Below are 24737 nucleotides of genomic sequence, written 5' to 3' on the forward strand. Positions count from 1 at the left end.
GTGCTCAGGGGACACAAATTAACATGTTTAGAAGACAAAAAAAATTTTTTGAATTTTTTTTTTCTTGCGCACAGGGGTGTAAATGTCCCAAGGACCCCTGAGCAGTGTAAGGGTTAAACTGACATCTCTAATATATAAGCCTTGAAATGCATAAATGACCATTTGAGAAATTAACTCCTTGAAACAAACAAATGCATATATATATATATGTGCATATATATATATATATGTCGTACCTAGTAGCCAGAACTCACTTCTCAGCCTACTATGCAAGGCCCGATTTGCCTAATAAGGTAAGTTTTCATGAATTAATTGTTTTTCGACTATCTAACCTACCTAACCTAACCTAACCTAACTTTTTCGGCTACCTAACCCAACCTAACCTATAAAGATAGGTTAGGTTAGGTTAGGTAGGGTTGGTTAGGTTCGGTCATATATCTACGTTAATTTTAACTCCAATAAAAAAAAATTGACCTCATACATAATGAAATGGGTAGCTTTATCATTTCATAAGAAAAAATTAGAGAAAATATATTAATTCAGGAAAACTTGGCTTATTAGGCAAATCGGGCCTTGAATAGTAGGCCGAGAAGTGCGTTCTGGCTACTAGGTACGACATATATATATATATATATATATATATATATATATATATATATATATATATATATATATATATATGCATATATATATATATGTCGTACCTAGTAGCCAGAACGCACTTCTCTGCCTACTATGCAAGGCCAGATTTGCCTAATAAGCCAAGTTTTCATGAATTAATTGTTTTTCGACAACCTAACCTACCTAACCTAACCTAACTTTTTCGGCTACCTATCCTAACCTAACCTATAAAGATAGGTTAGGTTAGGTAGGGTTGGTTAGGTTCGGTCATATATCTACGTTAATTTTAACTCCAATAAAAAAAATTGACCTCATACATAATGAAATGGGTAGCTTTATCATTTCATAAGAAAAAAATTAGAGAAAAATATATTAATTCAGGAGAACTTGGCTTATTAGGCAAATCGGGCCTTGCATAGTAGGCTGAGAAGTGCGTTCTGGCTACTAGGTACGACATATATATATATGCATATATATATATATATATATATATATATATATATATATATATATATATATATATATGCATATATATATATATATATATGCATATATATATATATATGTCCATATTTCTTGATGCTTCTATATTGGAGCGGAGTCTTGAGGTGGGTAGAATATAGTTGTGCAATAATTGGCTGTTGATTGCTGGTGTTGACTTCTTGATGTGTAGTGCCTCGCAAACGTCAAGCCGCCTGCTATCGCTGTATCTATCGATGATTTCTGTGTTGTTTACTAGGATTTCTCTGGCGATGGTTTGGTTATGGGAAGAGATTATATGTTCCTTAATGGAGCCCTGTTGTTTATGCATCGTTAAACGCCTAGAAAGAGATGTTGTTGTCTTGCCTATATACTGGGTTTTTTGGAGCTTACAGTCCCCAAGTGGGCATTTGAAGGCATAGACGACGTTAGTCTCTTTTAAAGCGTTCTGTTTCGTGTCTGGAGAGTTTCTCATGAGTAGGCTGGCCGTTTTTCTGGTTTTATAGTAAATCGTCAGTTGTATCCTCTGATTTTTGTCTGTAGGGATAACGTTTCTATTAACAATATCTTTCAGGACCCTTTCCTCTGTTTTATGAGCTGTGGAAAAGAAGTTCCTGTAAAATAGTCTAATAGGGGGTATAGGTGTTGTGTTAGTTGTCTCTTCGGAGGTTGCATGGCTTTTCACTTTCCTTCTTATGATGTCTTCGATGAAACCATTGGAGAAGCCGTTATTGACTAGAACCTGCCTTACCCTACAGAGTTCTTCGTCGACTTGCTTCCATTCTGAGCTGTGGCTGAGAGCACGGTCGACGTATGCGTTAACAACACTCCTCTTGTACCTGTCAGGGCAGTCGCTGTTGGCATTTAGGCACATTCCTATGTTTGTTTCCTTTGTGTAGACTGCAGTGTGGAAACCTCCGCCCTTTTCCATGACTGTTACATCTAGAAAAGGCAGCTTCCCATCCTTTTCCGTCTCGTAAGTGAAACGCAGCACGGAACTCTGCTCAAATGCCTCCTTCAGCTCCTGCAGATGTCTGACATCAGGTACCTGTGTAAAAATGTCGTCAACATACCTGCAGTATATGGCCGGTTTCAAGTTCATGTCGACTAAGACTTTTTGCTCGATGGTACCCATGTAGAAGTTTGCAAACAGGACACCTAGGGGAGAACCCATGGCGACCCCATCTACTTGCTTATACATGTGCCCATCCGGGCTCAAGAAGGGTGCCTCTTTAGTACAAGCTTGGAGTAGTTTCCTCAGAATACTTTCTGGCATGTCAAGAGGAGTACAGGCTGGATCACGATACACTCTGTCGGCTATCATTCCGATTGTCTCGTCCACAGGTACGTTGGTAAACAGCGATTCTACGTCCAACGAGGCTCTTATCCCTGTGGCCCGTGCGCCCCGCAGTAAGTCCACAAATTCCTTTGGAGACTTCAGGCTGAAGGCGCAAGGAACATAAGGAGTCAGCAGGCCGTTGAGTCGCTTCGCCAATCTGTACGTGGGTGTGGGTATCTGGCTAATGATTGGCCGAAGTGGGTTTCCAGGCTTGTGCGTCTTGACATTTCCATACGCATATCCAGGTTTATATTCCCCAATGATCTTTGGCAGGTGGAGTCCGGATTTCTTGGCGTTCACAGTTTCGATCAGTTTGTTGACCTTTGCTTTTAATTCGGCTGTAGTGTCCTTCGTTACCCTTTGGAACTTAGTTTGGTCAGAGAGTATGATGTTCATTTTCGCCAGATATTCGTCTTTTTTAAGAATGACATATATTGGCGACTTGTCACCTCTCCTGACAACTATCTCCTTGTTCTCACGAAGGCTTTTAGCTGCCGCTCTAAGCTCGGGGGACAGTATGGTGCTTCTGTAGTTGCCTCGATTCTTTCCTCCTTCTGCAATAAGTTCTGCTTGTAAGGTATCTTTGGTAGTGACCTTCTTTTGTGTCTCGAGGTCGAATATGTCGTCCAACAGAATTTCCAACTCCACTTTCCGGGCCATTTCACTCGGTCTGGACATAACATGACAGTTTATGCCCAGATTTAGGAGAGTGACTTGGTCCTCAGTGAGGTTAATTCCTGCAAGGTTCAGGAAGCCATCTCTTGGTCGTGGAATTGCCATAGGTCCTCCATATAATGTTGTTAGTTTCTTGATAATCCTTGTTTCAGTGCTGAGGTGATGTTGGTCTGTGAGGATGTCGAGGTGTACCTGTGGTTTACAGGTACACCTGTGGTTTACAGGTACACCTGTGTGTCGAGGTTTACCAACGTACCTGTGGACGAGACAATCGGAATGATAGCCGACAGAGTGTATCGTGATCCAGCCTGTACTCCTCTTGACATGCCAGAAAGTATTCTGAGGAAACTACTCCAAGCTTGTACTAAAGAGGCACCCTTCTTGAGCCCGGATGGGCACATGTATAAGCAAGTAGATGGGGTCGCCATGGGTTCTCCCCTAGGTGTCCTGTTTGCAAACTTCTACATGGGTACCATCGAGCAAAAAGTCTTAGTCGACATGAACTTGAAACCGGCCATATACTGCAGGTATGTTGACGACATTTTTACACAAGTACCTGATGTCAGACATCTGCAGGAGCTGAAGGAGGCATTTGAGCAGAGTTCCGTGCTGCGTTTCACTTACGAGACGGAAAAGGATGGGAAGCTGCCTTTTCTAGATGTAACAGTCATGGAAAAGGGCGGAGGTTTCCACACTGCAGTCTACACAAAGGAAACAAACATAGGAATGTGCCTAAATGCCAACAGCGACTGCCCTGACAGGTACAAGAGGAGTGTTGTTAACGCATACGTCGACCGTGCTCTCAGCCACAGCTCAGAATGGAAGCAAGTCGACGAAGAACTCTGTAGGGTAAGGCAGGTTCTAGTCAATAACGGCTTCTCCAATGGTTTCATCGAAGACATCATAAGAAGGAAAGTGAAAAGCCATGCAACCTCCGAAGAGACAACTAACACAACACCTATACCCCCTATTAGACTATTTTACAGGAACTTCTTTTCCACAGCTCATAAAACAGAGGAAAGGGTCCTGAAAGATATTGTTAATAGAAACGTTATCCCTACAGACAAAAATCAGAGGATACAACTGACGATTTACTATAAAACCAGAAAAACGGCCAGCCTACTCATGAGAAACTCTCCAGACACGAAACAGAATGCTTTAAAAGAGACTAACGTCGTCTATGCCTTCAAATGCCCACTTGGGGACTGTAAGCTCCAAAAAACCCAGTATATAGGCAAGACAACAACATCTCTTTCTAGGCGTTTAACGATGCATAAACAACAGGGCTCCATTAAGGAACATATAATCTCTTCCCATAACCAAACCATCGCCAGAGAAATCCTAGTAAACAACACAGAAATCATCGATAGATACAGCGATAGCAGGCGGCTTGACGTTTGCGAGGCACTACACATCAAGAAGTCAACACCAGCAATCAACAGCCAATTATTGCACAACTATATTCTACCCACCTCAAGACTCCGCTCCAATATAGAAGCATCAAGAAATATGGACCAATAGGCTTTCTACAAACACTTATATATATATGTATATATATATATATATATATGCATATATATATATATATATATATATATCATATATATATATATATATATATATCATATATATATATATATATATATATATATATATATATATATATATATATATATATATGCATATATATATATATATATATGCATATATATATATATATATATATATATATATATATATATATATATATATATATATATATATATATATATATATATATATATATATATATGCATATATATATATATATATATATATATATATATATATATATATATATATATATATATATGCATATATATATATATATATATATATATATGCATATATATATATATATATATGCATATATATATATATATGTATATATATATATATATATGCATATATATATATGCATATATATATATATATATATATATATATATATATATATATATATATATATATATATATATATGCATATATATATATGCATATATATATATGCATATATATATATGCATATATATATATGCATATATATATATATATATATATATATATATATATATATATATATATATATATATGTCGTACCTAGTAGCCAGAACTCACTTCTCAGCCTACAATGCAAGGCCCGATTTGCCTAATAAGCCAAGTTTTCATGAATTAATTGTTTTTCGACTACCTAACCTACCTAACCTAACCTAACCTAACTTTTTCGGCTACCTAACCCAACCTAACCTATAAAGATAGGTTAGGTTAGGTTAGGTAGGGTTGGTTAGGTTCGGTCATATATCTACATTAATTTTAACTCCAATAAAAAAAATTGACCTCATACATAATGAAATGGGTAGCTTTATCATTTCATAAGAAAAAAATTAGAGAAAATATATTAATTCAGGAAAACTTGGCTTATTAGGCAAATCTGGCCTTGCATAGTTGGCCAAAAAGTGCGTTCTGGCTACTAGGTACGACATATATATATATATATATATATATATATATATATATATATATATAATGTCGTACCTAGTAGCCAGAACGCACTTCTCCCTCAGGCCGAGGGATTTTCTATATTTCAATAATTTTTTTCAAAATAGTTTATTTGAATTATTATTATTTTTTATTAAGACCATAATTTATTGACTTAGTTGTGTTAGTTTAGGTTAGGATAAGATAGGTTAGGTTAGGTAGGGTTGGTTAGGTTTGGTCATATATCTATGTTAGTTTTAACTCAAATTTAAACAAATTAACTTATACATAATGTAATGAACAGATGTATCATTTCATAAGCAAAAATTTGGAAAATATATACATTCAGGAAAACTTGGCTTATTAGGCAAATCAGGCCTTACATAGTAGGCCAAGTATGACATCCTGGCTACTAGGTACAACATATTATATATATATATATATATATATATATATATATATATATATATATATATATATATATATATAAATATATATAAATATATATATATATATATAATATATATATATAATATATATATATAATATATATATATAATATATATAATATATATAATATATATAATATATATGTGCAGAATAACAACATGTGAAAATAGAGAATGCTTAACACGTTTTCGGCTAATTCGCCTTCATCAGAGCAAAGTAGAATGGATCTTCATTCTACTTTGCTCTGATGAAGGCGAATTAGTCGAAAACGCGTTAAGCATTCTCTATTTTCACATGTGGTTATTCTGCATACTTGGATCAGTGTTTGTGTGATCATTGTTGCATATATATTATATATATATATATATATATATATATATATATGTATATATATATATATATATATATATATATATATATATATATATATATACATAAACATATGTTTATATACATAAACATTTTATATACATATATAATGTATATAAACATATGTTTATGTATATAAAATGTTTATGTATATAAACATATGTTTATGTATATAAACATATGTTTATGTATATATTTTATTATATATATTGTCCCCAGGACAATATGCAACTGAAAACTCACACCCCAGAAGTGACTCGAACCCATACTCCCAGGAGCAACGCAACTGGTATTTCAGTTGCATATTGTCCTGGGGACCATTCAGGCTTGTTCGCATTTGTGTTCCTCACATGTGCCCCAAAGAATGAGGCGATTTGGTAAAATGCCATGCAAAGGATTACCATCCGAGTGCCGGCGGTGGGGTGGTTCAAATAGCTTCGGCTATCACCTCATTATGTCTGGTCGTGATGGTCAAGTGGATTAAGGCGTCTTGTACATACCAGTTGCGTTGCTCCTGGGAGTATGGGTTCGAGTCACTTCTGGGGTGTGAGTTTTCAGTTGCATATTGTCCTGAGGACCATTCAGGCTTGTTCGCATTTGTGTTCCTCACGTGTGCCCCAAAGAATGAGGTGATTTGGTAAAATGCTATGCCCAAGATTACCATCCGAGTGCCGGCGGTGGGGTGGTTCAAATAGCTTCGGCTATCACCTCATTATGTCCGGTCATGATGGTCAAGTGGATTAAGGCGTCTTGTACATACCAGTTGCGTTGCTCCTGGGAGTATGGGTTCGAATCACTTCTGGGGTGTGAGTTTTCAGTTGCATATTGTCCTGGGGACCATTCAGGCTTGTTCGCATATATATATATATATATATATATATATATATATATATATATATATATATATATATATAAATACCAAACCAAATACTCTCCGACCAAACTAAATTCCAAAGGGTAACGAAGGACACTGCAGCCGAACTGAAAGCAAAGGTCAACAAATTGATCGAAACTGTGAACGCCAAGAAATCTGGACTCCACCTGCCAAAGATTATTGGGGAATATAAACCTGGATATGCGTATGGAAATGTCAAGACACACAAGCCTGGAAACCCCCTTCGGCCAATCATCAGCCAGATACCCACACCCACGTACAGACTGGCGAAACGACTCAATGGCTTGCTGACTCCTTATGTCCTTTGCGCCTTCAGCCTGAAGTCACCAAAGGAATTTGTTGACTTGCTGCGGGGAACACGGGCCAAAGGGATAAGAGCCTCGTTGGATGTAGAATCACTGTTTACCAACGTACCTGTGGATGAAACAATCGGGATGATAGCCGACAGAGTGTACCGTGATCCGGCCTGTACTCCTCTTGACATACCAGAAAACAGTCTAAGGAAACTACTCCAAGCTTGTACTAAAGAGGCACTCTTCTTAAGCCCGAATGGACACATGTATAAGCAAGTAGATGGGGTCGCCATGGGTTCTCCCCTAGGTGTCCTGTTTGCAAACTTCTACATGGGTACCATCGAGCAAAAAGTTTTAGTCGACATGAACTCGAAACCGGCCATATACTGCAGGTATGTTGACGACATTTTTACACAGGTACCTGATGTCAGACATCTGCAGGAGCTGAAGGAGGCATTTGAGCAGAATTCTGTGTTGCGTTTTACTTACGAGATGGAGAAGGATGGGAAGCTGCCCTTTCTAGATGTAACAGTCATGGAAAAGAGCGGAGTTTTCCACACTGCAGTCTACACTAAGGAAACAAACATAGGAATGTGCCTGAATGCCAACAGTGACTGCCTGGACAGGTACAAGAGGAGTGTTGTTAACGCTTATGTCGACTGTGCTCTCAGCCACAGCTCAGAATGGAAGCAAGTCGACGAAGAACTCTGTAGGGTAAGGCAGGTCCTAGTCAACAACGGCTTCTCCAATGGTTTCGTGGAAGACATCATAAGAAGGAAAGTGAAACGCCATGCAACCTCTGAAGAGACAACTAACACAACACCTATACCCCCTATTAGACTATTTTACAGGAACTTCTTTTCCACAGCCCATAAAACGGAGGAAAGGGTCCTGAAAGATATTGTCAGTAGAAACGTTATCCCTACAGACAAAAATCAGAAGATACAACTGACAATTTACTATAAAACCAAAAAAACGGCCAGCCTACTCATGAGAAACTCTCCAGACACAAAGCAGAACGTTTTAAAAGAGACCAACGTCGTCTATGACTTCAAATACCCTCTTGGGGATCGTAAGCCTCAAAAAACTCAGTATATAGGCAAGACAACAACATCTCTTTCCAGGCGTTTAACGATGCATAAGCAACAGGGCTCCATTAAGGAACATATAGCCTCTTCCCACAACCAAACCATCACCAGAGAAATCTTAGCAAACAACACAGAAATCATCGATAGATACAGCGATAGCAGGCGGCTCGATGTCTGCGAGGCACTACACATCAAGAAGTCAACACCAGCAATCAACAGCCAATTAATGCACAACTATATTCTACCCACTTCAAGACTCCGCTCCAATATAGAAGCATCAAGAAAAATGGGCCAAAAAAAATAGGCCTTCTGCAGTTACCCACCTTTAATACCTATTTGTATTTCATTGTTTCGTGTTCTGTCTCGTGTTAAAAGTTTATTTTCACCTCATCCAAAACTATTGTAACATGTCACTTCACCCAAATGTAGGTATAAAAACTCAAAAGATGTTTAAGCTCTATTCAGTTAAAGTTGTGTGTGTGTGTGTGTGTGTGTGTGTGTGTGTGTGTGTAAACTAAAGTCTTCGAAAATGTAATAAGTTTTACGAAACGCACTCAAGTGTCGTGTCAGACTAGAAATAAAAATGAATTTTGGAGAATTGATCTTTGAATTACCATCAACAGTGAAAAGAAACGTAAGAAAGATCGAGAAAATTTGTGTTAGAATTATTAATCTTACTTTTTCGGTCATATTTAATAAAATTAATAATATATGTCTACAGGAAAGACTGCTACCAAAATATACTAATATATATATATATATATATATATATATATATATATATATATATATATATATATAAATATATATATATTTATATATATATATATATATATATATTTATATTTATAGGTATACATAACATACCAGTTTACTTGTACAGGCATACCTCAGTGTAAGAGTTTAATTGGTTCCTGGAGACGCCTCGTATTCCGAAAACTTGCATTCCGAAGCTAATTTCCCCATAAGAAATAAAGGGAAATGAATTAATCCGTTCCCGACTACCCCAAAAACCCCACATCAAACTAAATTTTTATACCTAATTCATCTAAATAAACCTACAAAACTATGTTCAAGTTATTACTTACCTTGCTGTTGAATGCTGTAGGCGTATGGAAGATGGTGAGGAGGTGGGAGGAAGAGAGGAGTTACTGTTTGGAAGGGGAGTCCCCTTCCATTATCACATCAGGCAGTGAGGACTTCACTGGTGTGCTCTCCCTGGCACATTTTGCCTGCATACCACTAGGACTTGCTTGTTTTACTAAGAATTTGTCTAATGACACTTTTTTTTCCCTACATTTTAGCACTTGTCTGTAGTAAGAAATCACATTATCATTTAAAAGGTCAATGCAACGGCCTGCTACAGCTTTATCTGGGCGAGTTTTTTCAACAAAACTTTGCAGTTCTTCCCATACTTCACACATTTTCTTAATCAAGAAGCGACATCCTCTACTGCCTCTACTCACAGCTATTTTCTTAGGTTGAACCTTACCAATGGCTTTCTTGAGACCCATGGCAAGATATATAATGACAACTTTTATGCTCAAATGGCCAAAAAAAACGATAAAAAACTGTAAATCCTTGTGAAGAATTCAGGTGGGATAGTCACTGGACACGAGACACTGGTAAACTGAGGCGCGATCGCCATGCCACCACGCGCCAGTCGGCCTGTACACGTATCAACAAACTCGCGTCCCGAGGTAACCCTCGCCTTCCGAGACATATTTTTGGAATAAATCCTGCTCGTCTTCCGAAAAACTCGCATACAGGGACACTCGCATTCCGAGGTACCACTGTACAAGTATGGTGAATAAAACGGGTAGATATTTATATATAATGTATGTATATAGCGTAATAACACTACAAACAGTATTGCTGGAGGAGAAATATTAGTGCGTCTGGCCTTGAGGGCGGCCGCCACCAGCTGACTGTGTGAGGTCCTACGTCTTTGTGCCTTTACTCACCATACAAGCTTAGATGTACAGTTATGGTGAACAAAACATGTAAATACTTATATATAACATCTGTATATAAAAGCAAAAACAGTATGGTGGGAGGAGAATGGTGGCAAGTCAGGTGAGGTGAGGGAGGGAGGGAGTGGCAGCCAGTGGCGGGCTGCCACTGCCACTCAGCATACCAACTTAGTGGTTCGTTATGGTGAACACGAATGTAGATACTTATATATAACATCTGTATATAGTGAATAACAGCAAAAACAGTATGGTGGGAGGAGAATGTGGGCGAGTGAGGTGTTGAGGGAGGGAGTGAGTGGCTGGCTGGAGTGTGGCGGTCACTCCTCGTTACTTTTTGACGCATATTAGCAACTTAGTGGTTCGTTATGGTGAACAAAACATGCAGATACTTATATATAACCTGTGTATATAGTGTAATAACTGACAAAGTATTTGTTCACTGTTTGATGAACATAATTGAATCAACAATATGCACACCATATTTTTGAGTACAGCGATGATTAACTCATTTTATTATATAAATATATCACACTACACACTATTGTATAATATTACAGCAAAAAAAACTACGAAAAATCAATTAGAGACATTGAAATAATTAGGTAATTATCTCATTGTGGCAACTCCGGCCTGACAGCTGACAAGCAACAGACCACCTGGGGACGCACGCTGAGTCAGCGCCTGTTTTTTGCCAGACTTCCCCGCCCTATAGCGGGCAATATATGCCACTTACGATTTTTTTTATTATTTTTCCCCATGATCAGTGAACACAAATTAACAGGTTAGGAAGAAAAAAAAAATAATTTTTTTTTGCATGCACCTGTGGGTGTCAAATGGTATATAGCCATGTGCCATTTAAGGGTTAACAAATAACACTTGAAATGATACTTTAAATAAGATATGTTAAGTAAATTATGTAAAATGGTTAGGTCAGGATGGGTAAGTTTGACTAAGTAAGTTACATTAGGATAGGCTGGTACAGCCAAGTATATGGTGTTAATATTAGAATAGCAAGAATGATGTATTTAGCGTATATAAGGTCTCTGATAGACTATCATGCACCAGCTTTGGTCCTGCAGAATGGCAAAAGTATTGATAGACTGGAAAAAATGCAAAATGAAGCACTCATACTTGGCTGTCCTATAACTACCAAAGTTCTCAACATGCGGAAAGAATTAAATATACTTAGCATTCGAGATAGAATATTTGAAATTAATCTTATGATGGGACTAAAGCTGCTGCGTGATAACAAAAACAACATTGTGTCAGTTGCACTGTTAGAACACATACGAAATGGAACTAGCGAGTCTAAATGGATTCAAAGAACTGCCACTCATATTAAAATGATGGGACTGCACGATGTATATACAGATGAAAGAGTACAGCACTTCCTTCCACCCTGGCAGATAGTACCTTTTGAAATCCTGACCCCTGCATACCCCACCAAGAAACTAATCACAAGCAACTCTCATGCTCAGCTTGCTGCTAAATTAAGCACCATAGAGCACATTCACAATATACAAGCTGAAAACAACATTGCACAGACCATATACACTGACGGATCACTCAATACAGCTACAGGGAGGGCAGGAAGTGCTGTTATTGCTCATCAGCCCGATGGCAGCACAATTCAAAGAAATATCCGAATTAGTAACTAGGCGTCCACAATGCAGGCCGAGTTGATAGCGATACTGGTAGCACTCGAAATTATTGACAACACTGAAGTAGACAGCTTAATTATTTCTGACTCCCTATCCTCACTACGAGCAATAAACAGTTTGCAATCAAGTAATAACGTGCTTGTCTTGGAAGCTAGACGTAGATATGTAAGAATACTTAGCAAGAGGGTAAATATAAAAATGTTGTGGATTCCTTCTCACATTGGCATGCAGGAACATGACAAAGTTGACGCCCTTGCTAAGGCTGCAGTAAATAAAGACAGTATTGAATGGAATCTTGAGTTATCAAATAGGTCCCTTAAAAGTGTCATTAGACGAGAACTCCTAGATGGATTTGAAGAAAGTAGAACAGTGCAAACTGGAACTAGTAGGTCCATTGTTCATCACAATGAAATGTGTGAAGTAAAACATGTGTATGGGGCAAGTAACAAAGTCAGTAGACTAACAGATGTTGTCACAGCTCGTATAAGACTTGGCTACAAGTATCTCTGGCAGTTCGGCTTGTATAGGGATCTAGATGAAGTAAAGTGTAAAGTGTGTGGACATAGGCAGGGACACACACTCGAACACTATATCTTGGATTGTTGTAAAATTGAGCCTTTTAGAGATAAGTCTAGGCTCACTCTGTATGATATGGCAACCTATCTTATTACCATGGATAAATTACCTGAAATCCTTGCACTGTACCCACATTTTGCTTCCAGTAGATGAATGACATATGAGATTCAGAAACAAGTAGTGTATTGTGAGGACTAATAATAAACAGAAGCTCCCCTATGACTCTGTAATATCCCCATTGGCCAAACTATTATGTATTAACGATAAGACCTACCATTAATGTATGATGACTTACTGTAAATATGTAGCTCTTGTAATAGCACTTTCTCTGTAACTAGCTGACATTGTATCTATAAGGTGTGAAGGATTGAAGAAATTGTTTATGTAATAATCTAAGATGAGGTCTGATAAAGACCTTTTGTGCCCTCTGTAATGCTTTTGCGCTACCGCTCACAGGATGAGTATGGGGTGCACAATAAACTAGCCGCCTTCGGCGGCAACAAAGCCAAGTCAAGTTAGGTTAGAATAGGTTAGGTTATGTAAGTTTGGTTAGGTTAGGATAGGTAAGCTAAGTTAGGTAAGTTAGGATAGGTTAGGTTATGTAAATTAAGCCAGGTTAGGTCAGTTTGGGTACGTTATATTAGGTAAGTTACATTAGGTGGGGGAGGTTAGGTGGGTGAGGGTAGTTATGTTACGTTATGTAAGTTAGTAAGTTGTGTATGGTGGTTAGGTCAGGATGGTTATGTTAGCTCAGATAGAGAAGAATAGGTAAGTTGCACTAGGTAAGTTAAATTAGGATAGTAAGGTTAGGTTATGTAAGTTAAGTTGGGTAGGTCAGGTTAGTTTAGATTAGGTAAGTTTAGTTAAATCAGGTTAGGTTGGGTTATGTAAGTTACATTAATTTAGATTAGGTTTAGTTAGGTTAGGTTATGTGGGATAAGTTAGGTTAGGGATAGGTAAGTTACGATAGGTTAAGTAAGTTAAGTTACATTAGGTTAAGTTAGATTATGTAAGTTAAGTTAGGTAAGTTATATTAGGTTAGGTAAGTTAGCTCAGATAAGGGGAATAGGAAAGTTACATTAGGTTAGTCAGGTTAGGATAAGCTACCTTACCTTACCTTACCTTACCTTGAGGTGCTTCCGGGGCTTAGCGTCCCTGCGGCCCGGTCATCGACCAGGCCTCCTGGTTGCCGGACTGATCAACCAGGCTGTTGGACGCGGCTGCTCGCAGCCTGACGTATGAGTCACAGCCTGGTTGATCAGGTATCCTTTGGAGGTGCTTATCCAGTTCTCTCTTGAACACTGTGAGGGGTCAGCCAGTTATGCCCCTTATGTGTAGTGGAAGCGTGTTGAACAGTCTCGGACCTCTGATGTTGATAGAGTTCTCTCTCAGAGTACCTGTTGCACCTCTGTTTTTCAACGGGGGTATTCTGCACATCCTGCCATGTCTTCTGGTCTTATGTGATGTTATTTCTGTGTGCAGGTTTGGGACAAGCCCCTCTAATATTTTCCACGTGTAAATTATTATGTACCTCTCCCGCCTGCGCTCAAGGGAGTACAGTTTTAGGCTCTTTAGTCGGTCCCAATAGTTTAGATGTTTTACTGAGTGGATTCTAGCAGTAAAGGATCTCTGCATGCTCTCCAGGTCAGCAATTTCTCCAGCTTTGAAAGGTGCTGTCATTATGCAGCAGTACTCCACTCTAGAGAGCACAAGCGTTTTGAAAAGTATCATCATCGGTATAGCATCTCTAGTGTGAAAAGTTCTTGTTATCCAACCTGTCATTTTTCTTGCAGTTTTCTTGCATTTCTGACTAGGCAAGTACAGATACGTCAAGTTAGGTAGGGTTATGCATTGTTGTTCAGAGAAAAGTTTTAAGATAAACTAGCTAAGAATATATATTTTAACAGAAGTGCAAGTTTGATACGAAAAGGATGAACTAGTTACATTTGGGAGCGATATTTAACACTTTCGCGCTCTCGGCGCTCAAAAAAAATGAATACCCTATATGCTTTCGGCACTTCGCGCGCCTACGCGTAAGACCGAAAAAGTGTACACTCTTTTGACTGTTCTGACAATAATTGAAGGCGCACGTATTTAAATTTGGTATCACTGTGTTCGCAATGAAATTGTCTATAAGAGCATACCTATAAAATGCCGCCCAAGCATAAGGAGTATCAACACCAAATAAAAAACTACGCAGATCACTCGCCGAGAGCGCCAAACAGCAACAAAATGTTTCCACTCTCTTAATGGTTGCGAAGCCTACAGTTGTCCTACATCGGTAATTTTGGTATCATTGGAATCGCAATAAAATTCTCTACACGGACATATGCATATGAATGTTTAATATAGGTAATTGCCCACCCGCAAGAGTGTGTGAAGTGGTGAGTAGTTAGCCGCGAGCGCACTGGCGAAAACACAGGGGGGAAATCATGCTTGGAAAGTTTATACATTTATACGTTTCCTGACCCTACTTTTCTATGTACGTATTTCTTTTTTATACCAATGTGTTCGCAATAAAATTTTCTATAAGATGAAATGTATAACATTTGTACAAAGCATGTGTAAGAGAAGCGCCAAATATAGAACCACGTCGCTCAGTATGCGTTCGCGGCAGAAACGAACGCATTGTTTTCGTTCGTTTGATGTTTGTCATGTTTATACTTGTTGAAACATTTTATAATTTGTATGACAGTGATCGCAGTAAAATTCCCTACACAGACATATACATAACACATACAAATATTTCCCACGTGTTGGATATATCAACGGCTAAAGGGAACCCACTGCCACACGACCGCCACACCCAGAGCCACACCCGCCACACCCCCAAACATACTTTGTGTTTTTTTTTTTTTTTACTCATAGAAGTTTATGTGATATAATATTCATTCTGGTACCAAAAAATTCGCAAATAAATTCTCTACAAAACGTATATAATATAACTTCTTATAGATGATAAAAAATTCAAAATAGGTGTACTTACCCTGTCTATGTTGATTGAAGATCAACAGTTGAGCATTTTTTCTTCACTCCACCATCTTCAGGCTTCTGATCCTGAAGTTGCTCATCTGATGTTTCTTAGGTGGAGTGAAGCTGTTGCCGGTGGTTATTTTTTCTCCACCCAAAATATCTTTTTACGGTGGTACCTTGTGTAGCAAGGTGCCGCGCACAGTGCCACATCACAAGTTTTACATCCATATATCACGTCCCTCCTTTTGCCAGACTTGTAACAAACACGGCATCTTTTTTTTTTAGCCAAGTGCACGAGTTCATGCGTCAACTTGTAGTTGAGACGTTGTTCTGAATCTATAATTCTTGTATTTTTTGGATTCACTGGAAGAATATTGTCTTCTACAGGAACCACCAAACTTGTAGTAGAATCTTCTATGAAATCAGAAGCATCAAGTGGTTCTATGTCCTCAATGTCCATTTCAGAATTTGTGGTTGATGAGTGGGCTTTAGGTGTTGAGGTGAACAGAGGACGCCTCGCACCAGATGGCCCGGGTGTTGAAACTGCCGAGTCAGCAGGAGGAGCTGCGCTGGCATCTATGTCGGGAACATGTGGTATACTTGTTGTTGTTGGCCATTCCTTGCTGTTCCACGCCAATAAGGCTTTTATTCCTACTGCGTGAAACTCTAATAGTGTTAGTTTTTTTGTATCTGTTGAGTAGTGGTTATACAATGCGTATGCATTGTGCATGGCCATTTGCAGAAAATAGAAAGTGATCTTCTTGGTCCATTTGTGGGTTTTTCTTGCAAACTCATAATATTTGACCATTTGATCAAAATGATCAACACCTTTCATGAACTTATTGTAATCCACTATGGCCTTGGGTTTGTTCATTTTCACAATTTCTACTCCAGTTCTCCCGTCACCTTTACGAACGCGTTTCCTGCGCTGTGCTTGAGTAGTGTCGGCATTGTGGATATTGGTGATGACAGAGACAGGGCGCTTGTCCTTCCAAACTATAACAAAGGTGTTATCCTTACGCATGTATACGGTCGTGTCGGTTGCCATTTTACCCTTTACAACTTGTTGCAGATCCTTGGGGGCGCCACGTTGGAGTCTAAGTGTGCCACATGTGTAAACACCAACTTCACGTAATTGTTCTGTTAGGCTTACCGAGTTATAGTAGTTATCCATATACAAATGATAACCCTTGTTGACTAGGGGCGCCATCAACCCCATCACGGTTTCCACTGTCGTTTTTCCAATTCCACAATACACATCAAATTTATATATGTAGCCTGATTTCCCTTCGGCCAACATATAAAATTTTACACCATATTTATCAGGCTTGTTGGGATTGTAGACCTTGAAAGAGAGGCGGCCTCGCCAAGCCATTGTACCCTCATCGAGACTCAATTCTTTTTTGGGGATATATACAGATTCAAATTTTTCTGAAAAATAGTCCATTAGTGGTCTAACTTTTATCAATCGGTCACTATTATTCAATGGAACGCCTTTTTTGTTATATATGTGGAAGAACTTAGAAATGTGTTGGAACCGAGCAGACGACATAAACAAGTTGAAGAATCGACAATGCCACATCTGATTCGTCTGCCAGTACATCCTCATTGTAGGCATCTTCACTATGCCCATCAGTATGCACAGGGCCAAATATCGGGCCATTTCTTTCACCGACACTGGTTTCCACGTTTTTCTTGCTGACTCAGCCATGAGATGTATGACGTGTGTGGCATGCAAATTTGTTTCATACGCTAAGTATTCAACCACTGCTGTAGTGAAAAATAATTGTAAAAACTGCAATGGAGTAGCAGGTAGTGGAATTGTTAGGCCAGGGGTTGAAGTAAAGTCATCAACGATGGGAGGAGTATTGCTACGATTCCAATCATCACCCAGCCTAGCCCTCTTTGGTACCGGACACGTGCGGTTACCGCGTGGCGGGGCTGGGGCTTCTTCATCACTCTCATCCTCACTCTCACTCGAAATATCTTCATCACTTGAGGAAACCTCATAAAGAACATCATTTTCCGGTTCGTCAGCCTCCAAATCATCATCAGAAGACCCTGAAAAGGCTTCAACAACGTCGGGAATCTTGGATGGAGTGAGATTGACCCCACGATACAGATCGAAAATCCTGGCGATCTCTTCTGCTTTCCTAGATTTCCTACCTTTGTTTTGCGTTCCACTGCTTGTTCCTGGTGCAGCATCCATGTTGAAGGTATTGAATGGGTTTTAGGTACACGAGAACGGAAACGGAACGGAAATAAATGCGTAAAACGGGTCACGTTTGCCGCGAGAGGGGAGCGCAGTGTGGGCACTTGGCGTGTCAACAAAACAATGGGCCGACCACGTGACCGGGTAGGCCGAGATGCCATGTGTTCGGTGAGGGAGAACGGGAATTTCATGGAGAACAATCTGAGAGTATCCCCATCCATTTCGGTTAAAAAATGAAATTTATAGAAATATTTTTTCGATTGACGAGAAAAGTAGGCAGTTATGCGGAATCGTAAGAAAAACCAGTGACGAGTTATCTCTAATCGAAAGCGCGAAAGTGTTAATGCCTGAAGATGTCTTAGAGAACAACACTGATGGATGAGGGAAGGTAATTATCAAAAGAAGGCACCATACCGGGATGGCTATGTAGCACCATCAAAGTGCGAAATAATCATAGGGTGCTAAATATCACCAAGAATGCCAATACGAGAACAGAAACGCGTAAGGCGAACAATATCAAAAGTATCCAATTCACCAAGAATTCTATCGAGGGACAAGTGACCGCGAGAGACGGTCGGAAAGCAAGACACACGCTCGTCCTGGAAGTCAGGACATTCAACAAGGATATGCACAACTGAAAGAGGGACAAAGCAATTTGGGCAATAAGGAGCAGGGCCGCACTCTATTAAGTGACTGTGGGTTAAGCGAGTATGGCCAATCCACAGCCTTGCTAAAGCAGTTTCCCACCGCCAGTTACGGTGGTAGGAGGAAGGCCACGGGGACACAATACATTTGAGAGTACGCAGCTTGTTACCAACTACAGAGGACCAACAACCCTGCCAATGGGCAAGGATGGAGGAATGAATAACAGGATAAAAGTCGGAATAATGGGGCGCAAACCAGGGGCCTCTTAGCCTGGTGGATAGCGCGCAGGACTCGTAATTCTGTGGCGCGGGTTCGATTCCCGCACGAGGCGGAAACAAATGGGCAAAGTTTCTTTCACCCTGAATACCCCTGTTACCTAGCAGTAAATAGGTACCTGGGAGTTAGTCAGCTGTCACGGGCTGCTTCCTGGGGGTGGAGGCCTGGTCGAGGACCGGGCCGCGGGGACACTAAAGCCCCAAAATCATCTCAAGATAACCTCAAGATAATGAATACCTTTACGGGAGATGGGACAAGAACGGATAGCTTCCTTAGCAGCAGCATCCGCACGCTCATTTAAAGAAACACCAATATGGCTGGGAACCCAGCAAATCTCTACTGATTTAAATTTATTAGAAATAAGAAACAGCCAATGTTGAATTTCGATGATCACTGGATGGACAGAATTAAAGGACCCTAGAGCCATGAGGGCACTACGAGAGTCAACTACAACCATAAAGGAGGAATGACAATGAGAAAGCAAGAGACGGAGAACATAGAGAATAGCATAAAGTTCTGCTGTCAAGATGCTAGCCTCTGAAGGGAGGCGACACATATAAGTGCGGTCAGGAAAAACAACAGAGTAGCCCACACCGTCCGCAGATTTAGCCCTATCGGTGAAGATGGAAATAGAGTGGGAGTGTGAAGAAAAGTGCTCAAGGAAAAGGCGTTTCAGAACTGCAGGAGGGGTAAAAGCTTTAATGATGCGGGTCAAGGACATACAAAACTTTGAAAGGGGGACTCTCCACGGAGGCAAGGAAGGAACAATACGAGGAGAAACATTAGAAATTACGAACAGAAAGAGAATCCTGTAAGCGTGATAACCGGACAGAAAGAGGGAGGCGATGAAGAGGAACAGGAACTACAGGAGGGGTAAAAATTAAAGCACGACAGAGGTGAGAGGAAGGATATTGTAAGGACCACGCAAGATAGCGAAGACAGTAGCGATCACAGCAGTCCTGGAGAGAGAGGGGAAGCCAGTGCTAACATACAAACTGAGGGCGGGAGTCGAACGAAAGGCACCAGAGCTGAGACACAACCCAGTATGGTGCAAAGCATCAAGACGGTGAAAAGTAGGAGAAGCAGAAGAGTATGCAGGGCAAACATAATCGAGTTTAAACAGGACGAGAGAGGAGCGCAAACAGAGGAGCATGCGCCTATCTGCTCCTCAAGAAGTATGGGACAAAACCTTAAGCAGGTTAAGGGCATTCAACTCGGAGGTAAGAGATATGGGCTGACCAAGACAAACGAGTGTCAAAGATTAACCCCAAAAGCTAAGCGGAATCCCTGTACACAAGGGGATGACCATAAAGTGACAAAGAGGGACGAAGAACGACATGCTTCCGAGTAAAAGTCATAGCACAAGTCTTAGACGCAGAGAACTTGAAGCCATGATCGGTGGCCCAAAACGACACAGCAACAATCGCAAGTTGAAGCCACCGTTGAAGGAGAGTAGAGAGTAGAGAGCTTGGAGAGTAGAAGAGCTCCCAGAACCCCTTCAACCAGGTTTGCTTTCTTGGTAGGTTGGTGAAGTGTCACCCACTCTGTGCGCCTCTGTGAGGGGGGCCAGGACCCCGGGTTCAATAGAGGATCACAGGTTCAATCACCATGCATGCCAGAAATGGTTAACATGTTTCCTGTTGTCTGTTGCTTTAACCTATTGTCTCTGTTCACCTACCAGTAAATATCTATCCAGGAGTTAGGCAACTATTATGGATTGTATATTAAGGAAAGTCAGTAGTTGACCTTGGGGAACCCCGATAAACCTAATAACAGGCTTCCTCTCCTCAAAACACAATTCAATATCTTGTGATATGACCTATGTGTTTGAGACCCTATGAGAGAAAATAAAAAACTTACTGTTAATTGCTTCTGGATGATCTCTTCAGTGATTTCCTGAACTTTATTCATGATGCTGGAGGCTGAGTCTCCCAGGTGTATGGGGTTAGCTGTGGCACCTGTCTCTGTGGTCGTCATCTCCAGGGCCTCCCTGATGGTCTCCTGCACCTGTCATTACCAACACAAACATTAATGGTGGAGGCTGAGTCTCCCAGGTGTACGGGGTCAGCTGTGGCACCTGTCTCTGTGGTCATCATCTCCAGGGCCTCCCTGATGGTCTCCTGCACCTGTCATTACCAACACAAACATTAATGGTGGAGGCTGGACTATAATGAAGCATCAGGCTCTGAATAAAGTAATTTCACAATATAAGTAATATTGTTTCGCTACACTGACCACGCCGGTCGGCCAAGCGGACAGCACGCTGGACTTGTGATCCTGTGGTCCTGGGTTCGATCCCAGGTGCCGGCGAGAAACAAATGGGCAGAGTTCCTTTCACCCTATGCTCCTGTTACCTAGCAGTAAAATAGGTACCTGGGTGTTAGTCAGCTGTCACGGGCTGCTTCCTGGGGGTGAAGGCCTGGTCGAGGACCGGGCCGCGGGGACACTAAAAAGCCCCGAAATCATCTCAAGATAACCTCAAGATAACCACAGTGTAGAGAAACACCAAGATGACAGTTGACTTCATTAATAACAATGTTTCAGGTATTAGATAAAAAACCCAGGGTTGAATGTAATGAAATGTCATTTTCTGGGTGAGTCCCAGAGGCTCCTCGCAGATATCAAGGCTGATATGGATATATTAGCTTTCTGGCATCAGTCAATGTGCATGGAGTTCTTGCCTACCAGGGACCACGAGCTAGAACCTGGCCCCCTCAAGAGAGGCACGAGGAGCACTGGCCTATAGAAACCCCCTTGTGTTTGGGAGCATTCAAAGTCTGCCATCGACCAGGTCTGGCCGCCAGAAAGGTAGGTGCCCCAAAACAAACCCTTATTCTGGTGAAAATATCGCTACTGAGAGCTGAATGAGAGGACAGAACTTCCCAGACGAAAATTAGCAAACGAGCAAGACGTCATCACGTTGCTGCGCCACTATCTACGCAACCTTCCCTTCCCGGGAGGGGGAAGGAGGAGCCCCAGACCCTCACGCCAGCGATCCACCCTGCAGTTCTTAAGATGGATGTCAAAACTTGCGAAAAACACTGCCGACCGGAGGGGGGAGGGATGCCCGAGTGGCGGTTAGTCCTCACTCCTCAACGCGAAGCTGAGACAACTGGCTGCAACCGCCGACCCAATGCAGTACAGGCCCTACTAGGTCCAGGGACTTTGACCAGGTAGCGAGCAGCCAGAACCCTGTCCGACCAACAACAACCCTGTGTCTGAATATCAACCCAAGACATGTTACCAAAGACGGCAGCCAGTGCAGCAAACTTACGAAGGTCATGGGCACAAGGATAGATGGCAAGCTGGCCGGACTTAACCCTACGGACGACCCGGGAGACCCGAGCCGGGAACAGGAAAGAAGGGAAACTGGGTCCACCCTAAGCACATCCCCAGCCACCACAGCCTTGGCGCACATATAACGGTGGAGAGCCGCAATCGGACACAACACATGATGCTTCCCCGGCCTGACCATCCAAGCATCAACAACCCAAGGACCCCTTTGGAAAACAGCAGACTCATTCTTTGCCAGAAAAAAGAGACGGCTGCAACAGAACAAACCTACTACCAGGACCAAAAGAGCAGAAACCCCTGCGCTGGAGGAGAGCATGAAGCTCCCCAACCCAACCTCCCAGAGGCCAATGCCTACAGGATAAGAGCCTTAGAAAAACAGTCCTGAACCAAAGGGGCCACAACAAACTGGGTTGAAGAGAGAAAAGAGAGCACCCGGTTCAAAGACCAGGACGCCTCAGATGGTTCATGAGCAGTCCGGTGGTGAAATAACGTACGAGACAGCTTACGGAACGGAGCAGACGTAACATCAATACCGAACACAAGTTGGAACGACTCCGTCACTGCCGCACAATATGAGGCAACAGTATTTGACACAAGATGACAATCCTGAAACAACCACAAAAGGATGGACAAAATAACCCTATCAGAGACCGAAGTACACCTATGCAGTGAGGAAAAACCGGAAGGATCGCCAGGAAACTTCATACTGCCGCCTAGTCGAAGCACGCAGGTGGGAGACCAACAACAAAGCCACCTGCACACCATACAAGTTGTGATAGACTCGAGTCAGAAAACCCAGACGCGAAGACTCGAGGAGAAGAATGAACTAACTTTATAACGGGCTGGACCAATCTGCTGAAAGAGGCAGAGCTGCGGGAAGACCCTCGGGTTCGAACACTGAGCAAGCAGCACCTGAAACCAAGGCTGGGCAGGCCACCAAGGAGCCAGAAGGACAACTCAACCCTGGTAAGACTCCCAGCGAGCCAGGACCTGGAGCAACAGGTAACCCCACCAAGCCCCGTCTTGCCGAAAAGCATCAACGCCGACGGCTCGCAGTCGAGGAAGGGCGCCACGCCGACATGAAGAGGTCCACCACCGGAGGCAGAGCCAACTGAACGACTCTGTGTTGACTGTCCACTCCGTTGAAAGGGGAAGGAAGCGGGACAGGCCGTCTGCCAGGACATTGGACCCCCAAACGTGAACTGCCAGGAGAGCCAAACCCTGAGAACTCAGCACACGAATCACCCAAAGTGACCAGCCCCAAAGAGCCAAGGACCGCATCGAATTCTTGCAATTCACGCAATGAATCACCGGGAAACAGTCCAAATGGAGCCGGATCGTCAACCCACGAGCGACTTGAAGCGACATCCACACAGCCGCGAACTCCAGCACCGTGCTGTGAGCCCGACAGAAGGACGGACCCCATCATCCTTGGCCAGCTTGGTGAACACAGGTCACAAAGCCCCAGGAGATGATGTGTCTGTGAACACATCGAGTGAGGGCTCGGGAAAAGCCAAGGCACTGAACCCCGAAAAACCCTTAGAGGAAGCTGGCAACGCAGCAACCGATGCCAAGCCTCAGGAGGCCGAACTCAGAGGTCGCAAGAGAGGCGGAAGAGACGCCCCCGAAGGAGCCAGAAGAGCCGATGAAGCCAAACCCAACCTGGTGGGTAGACTATCACGGCAAAGTTAAGGCTTCCCCGCACAAACCCTCGAGCAACCGCCATGTGACCCGAGAGCCCCCTCAGGAACAGACGAAGGCTGGAACGCAGACGAAGCAGATCCACCGGAGGAAGAGAAGGAAGCGGTTAGAGCGTCCCACACAAGACCCAGCCAAGACCGAACCTGAGAGGGAACCAGATGGGACTTCCTCCAGTTCACCTGGAACCAGAAGCCAGCGAGCTCGGAAAGAAATAAATCCCTGGCGAGCTGACGCGTGGACTGACATGGAGCCCAAACCAGCCAGTCATCAAGGTAGGCCAGAACCCGAACACCTAACAGACACAGACGGGCCACCATGACCCAGGTAAGGCCTGTGAACACACGAGGTGCCAGGTCAACCCAAACGTTAGACAACGAAAGCGGTAACTCTGGCACCCCACAACAAAACCGAGTCAGTCCCAGAACCCCAGATAAATTGGGACGTGCAAATACGCATCCTTGAGGTCCAGGGACACCATCCAAGCACCTGGCTCCAACAGAAGTCGGACCTGGGACAGAGTGGTCATCTGAAATGAGGGGCAAGAAACCCAGGTGTTGAGAAGGGACAAGTCCAGAACAAACCACAGGTTCGCACAGTCCTGTTTCTGAACTGGAAACAGTCGGGAAACCCATCTGAGAGACGTGATCGTTTCGACCACGACCAAGTGCACCCACTCCAAGACGACCTGACAGAGCGCAG

General features: G+C 42.0%; 1 protein-coding gene across 1 annotated transcript in view; it reads right to left on the reverse strand.

Annotated features, from left to right (window-relative positions):
• The window catches only part of LOC123759293 (tripartite motif-containing protein 59), a 127914-nt gene that overhangs the window by 19352 nt on the left and 83825 nt on the right, over window positions 1-24737 (reverse strand). The window contains exon 4 of the mRNA XM_069334985.1: window positions 20904-21050. Coding sequence (XP_069191086.1) covers window positions 20904-21050 — 147 coding nt within the window. The remainder of the gene's footprint in view (window positions 1-20903; window positions 21051-24737) is intronic.

The sequence above is a fragment of the Procambarus clarkii genome, chromosome 32 (genome assembly GCF_040958095.1).
Source record: "Procambarus clarkii isolate CNS0578487 chromosome 32, FALCON_Pclarkii_2.0, whole genome shotgun sequence".
Lineage (NCBI taxonomy): Eukaryota > Metazoa > Arthropoda > Malacostraca > Decapoda > Cambaridae > Procambarus > Procambarus clarkii.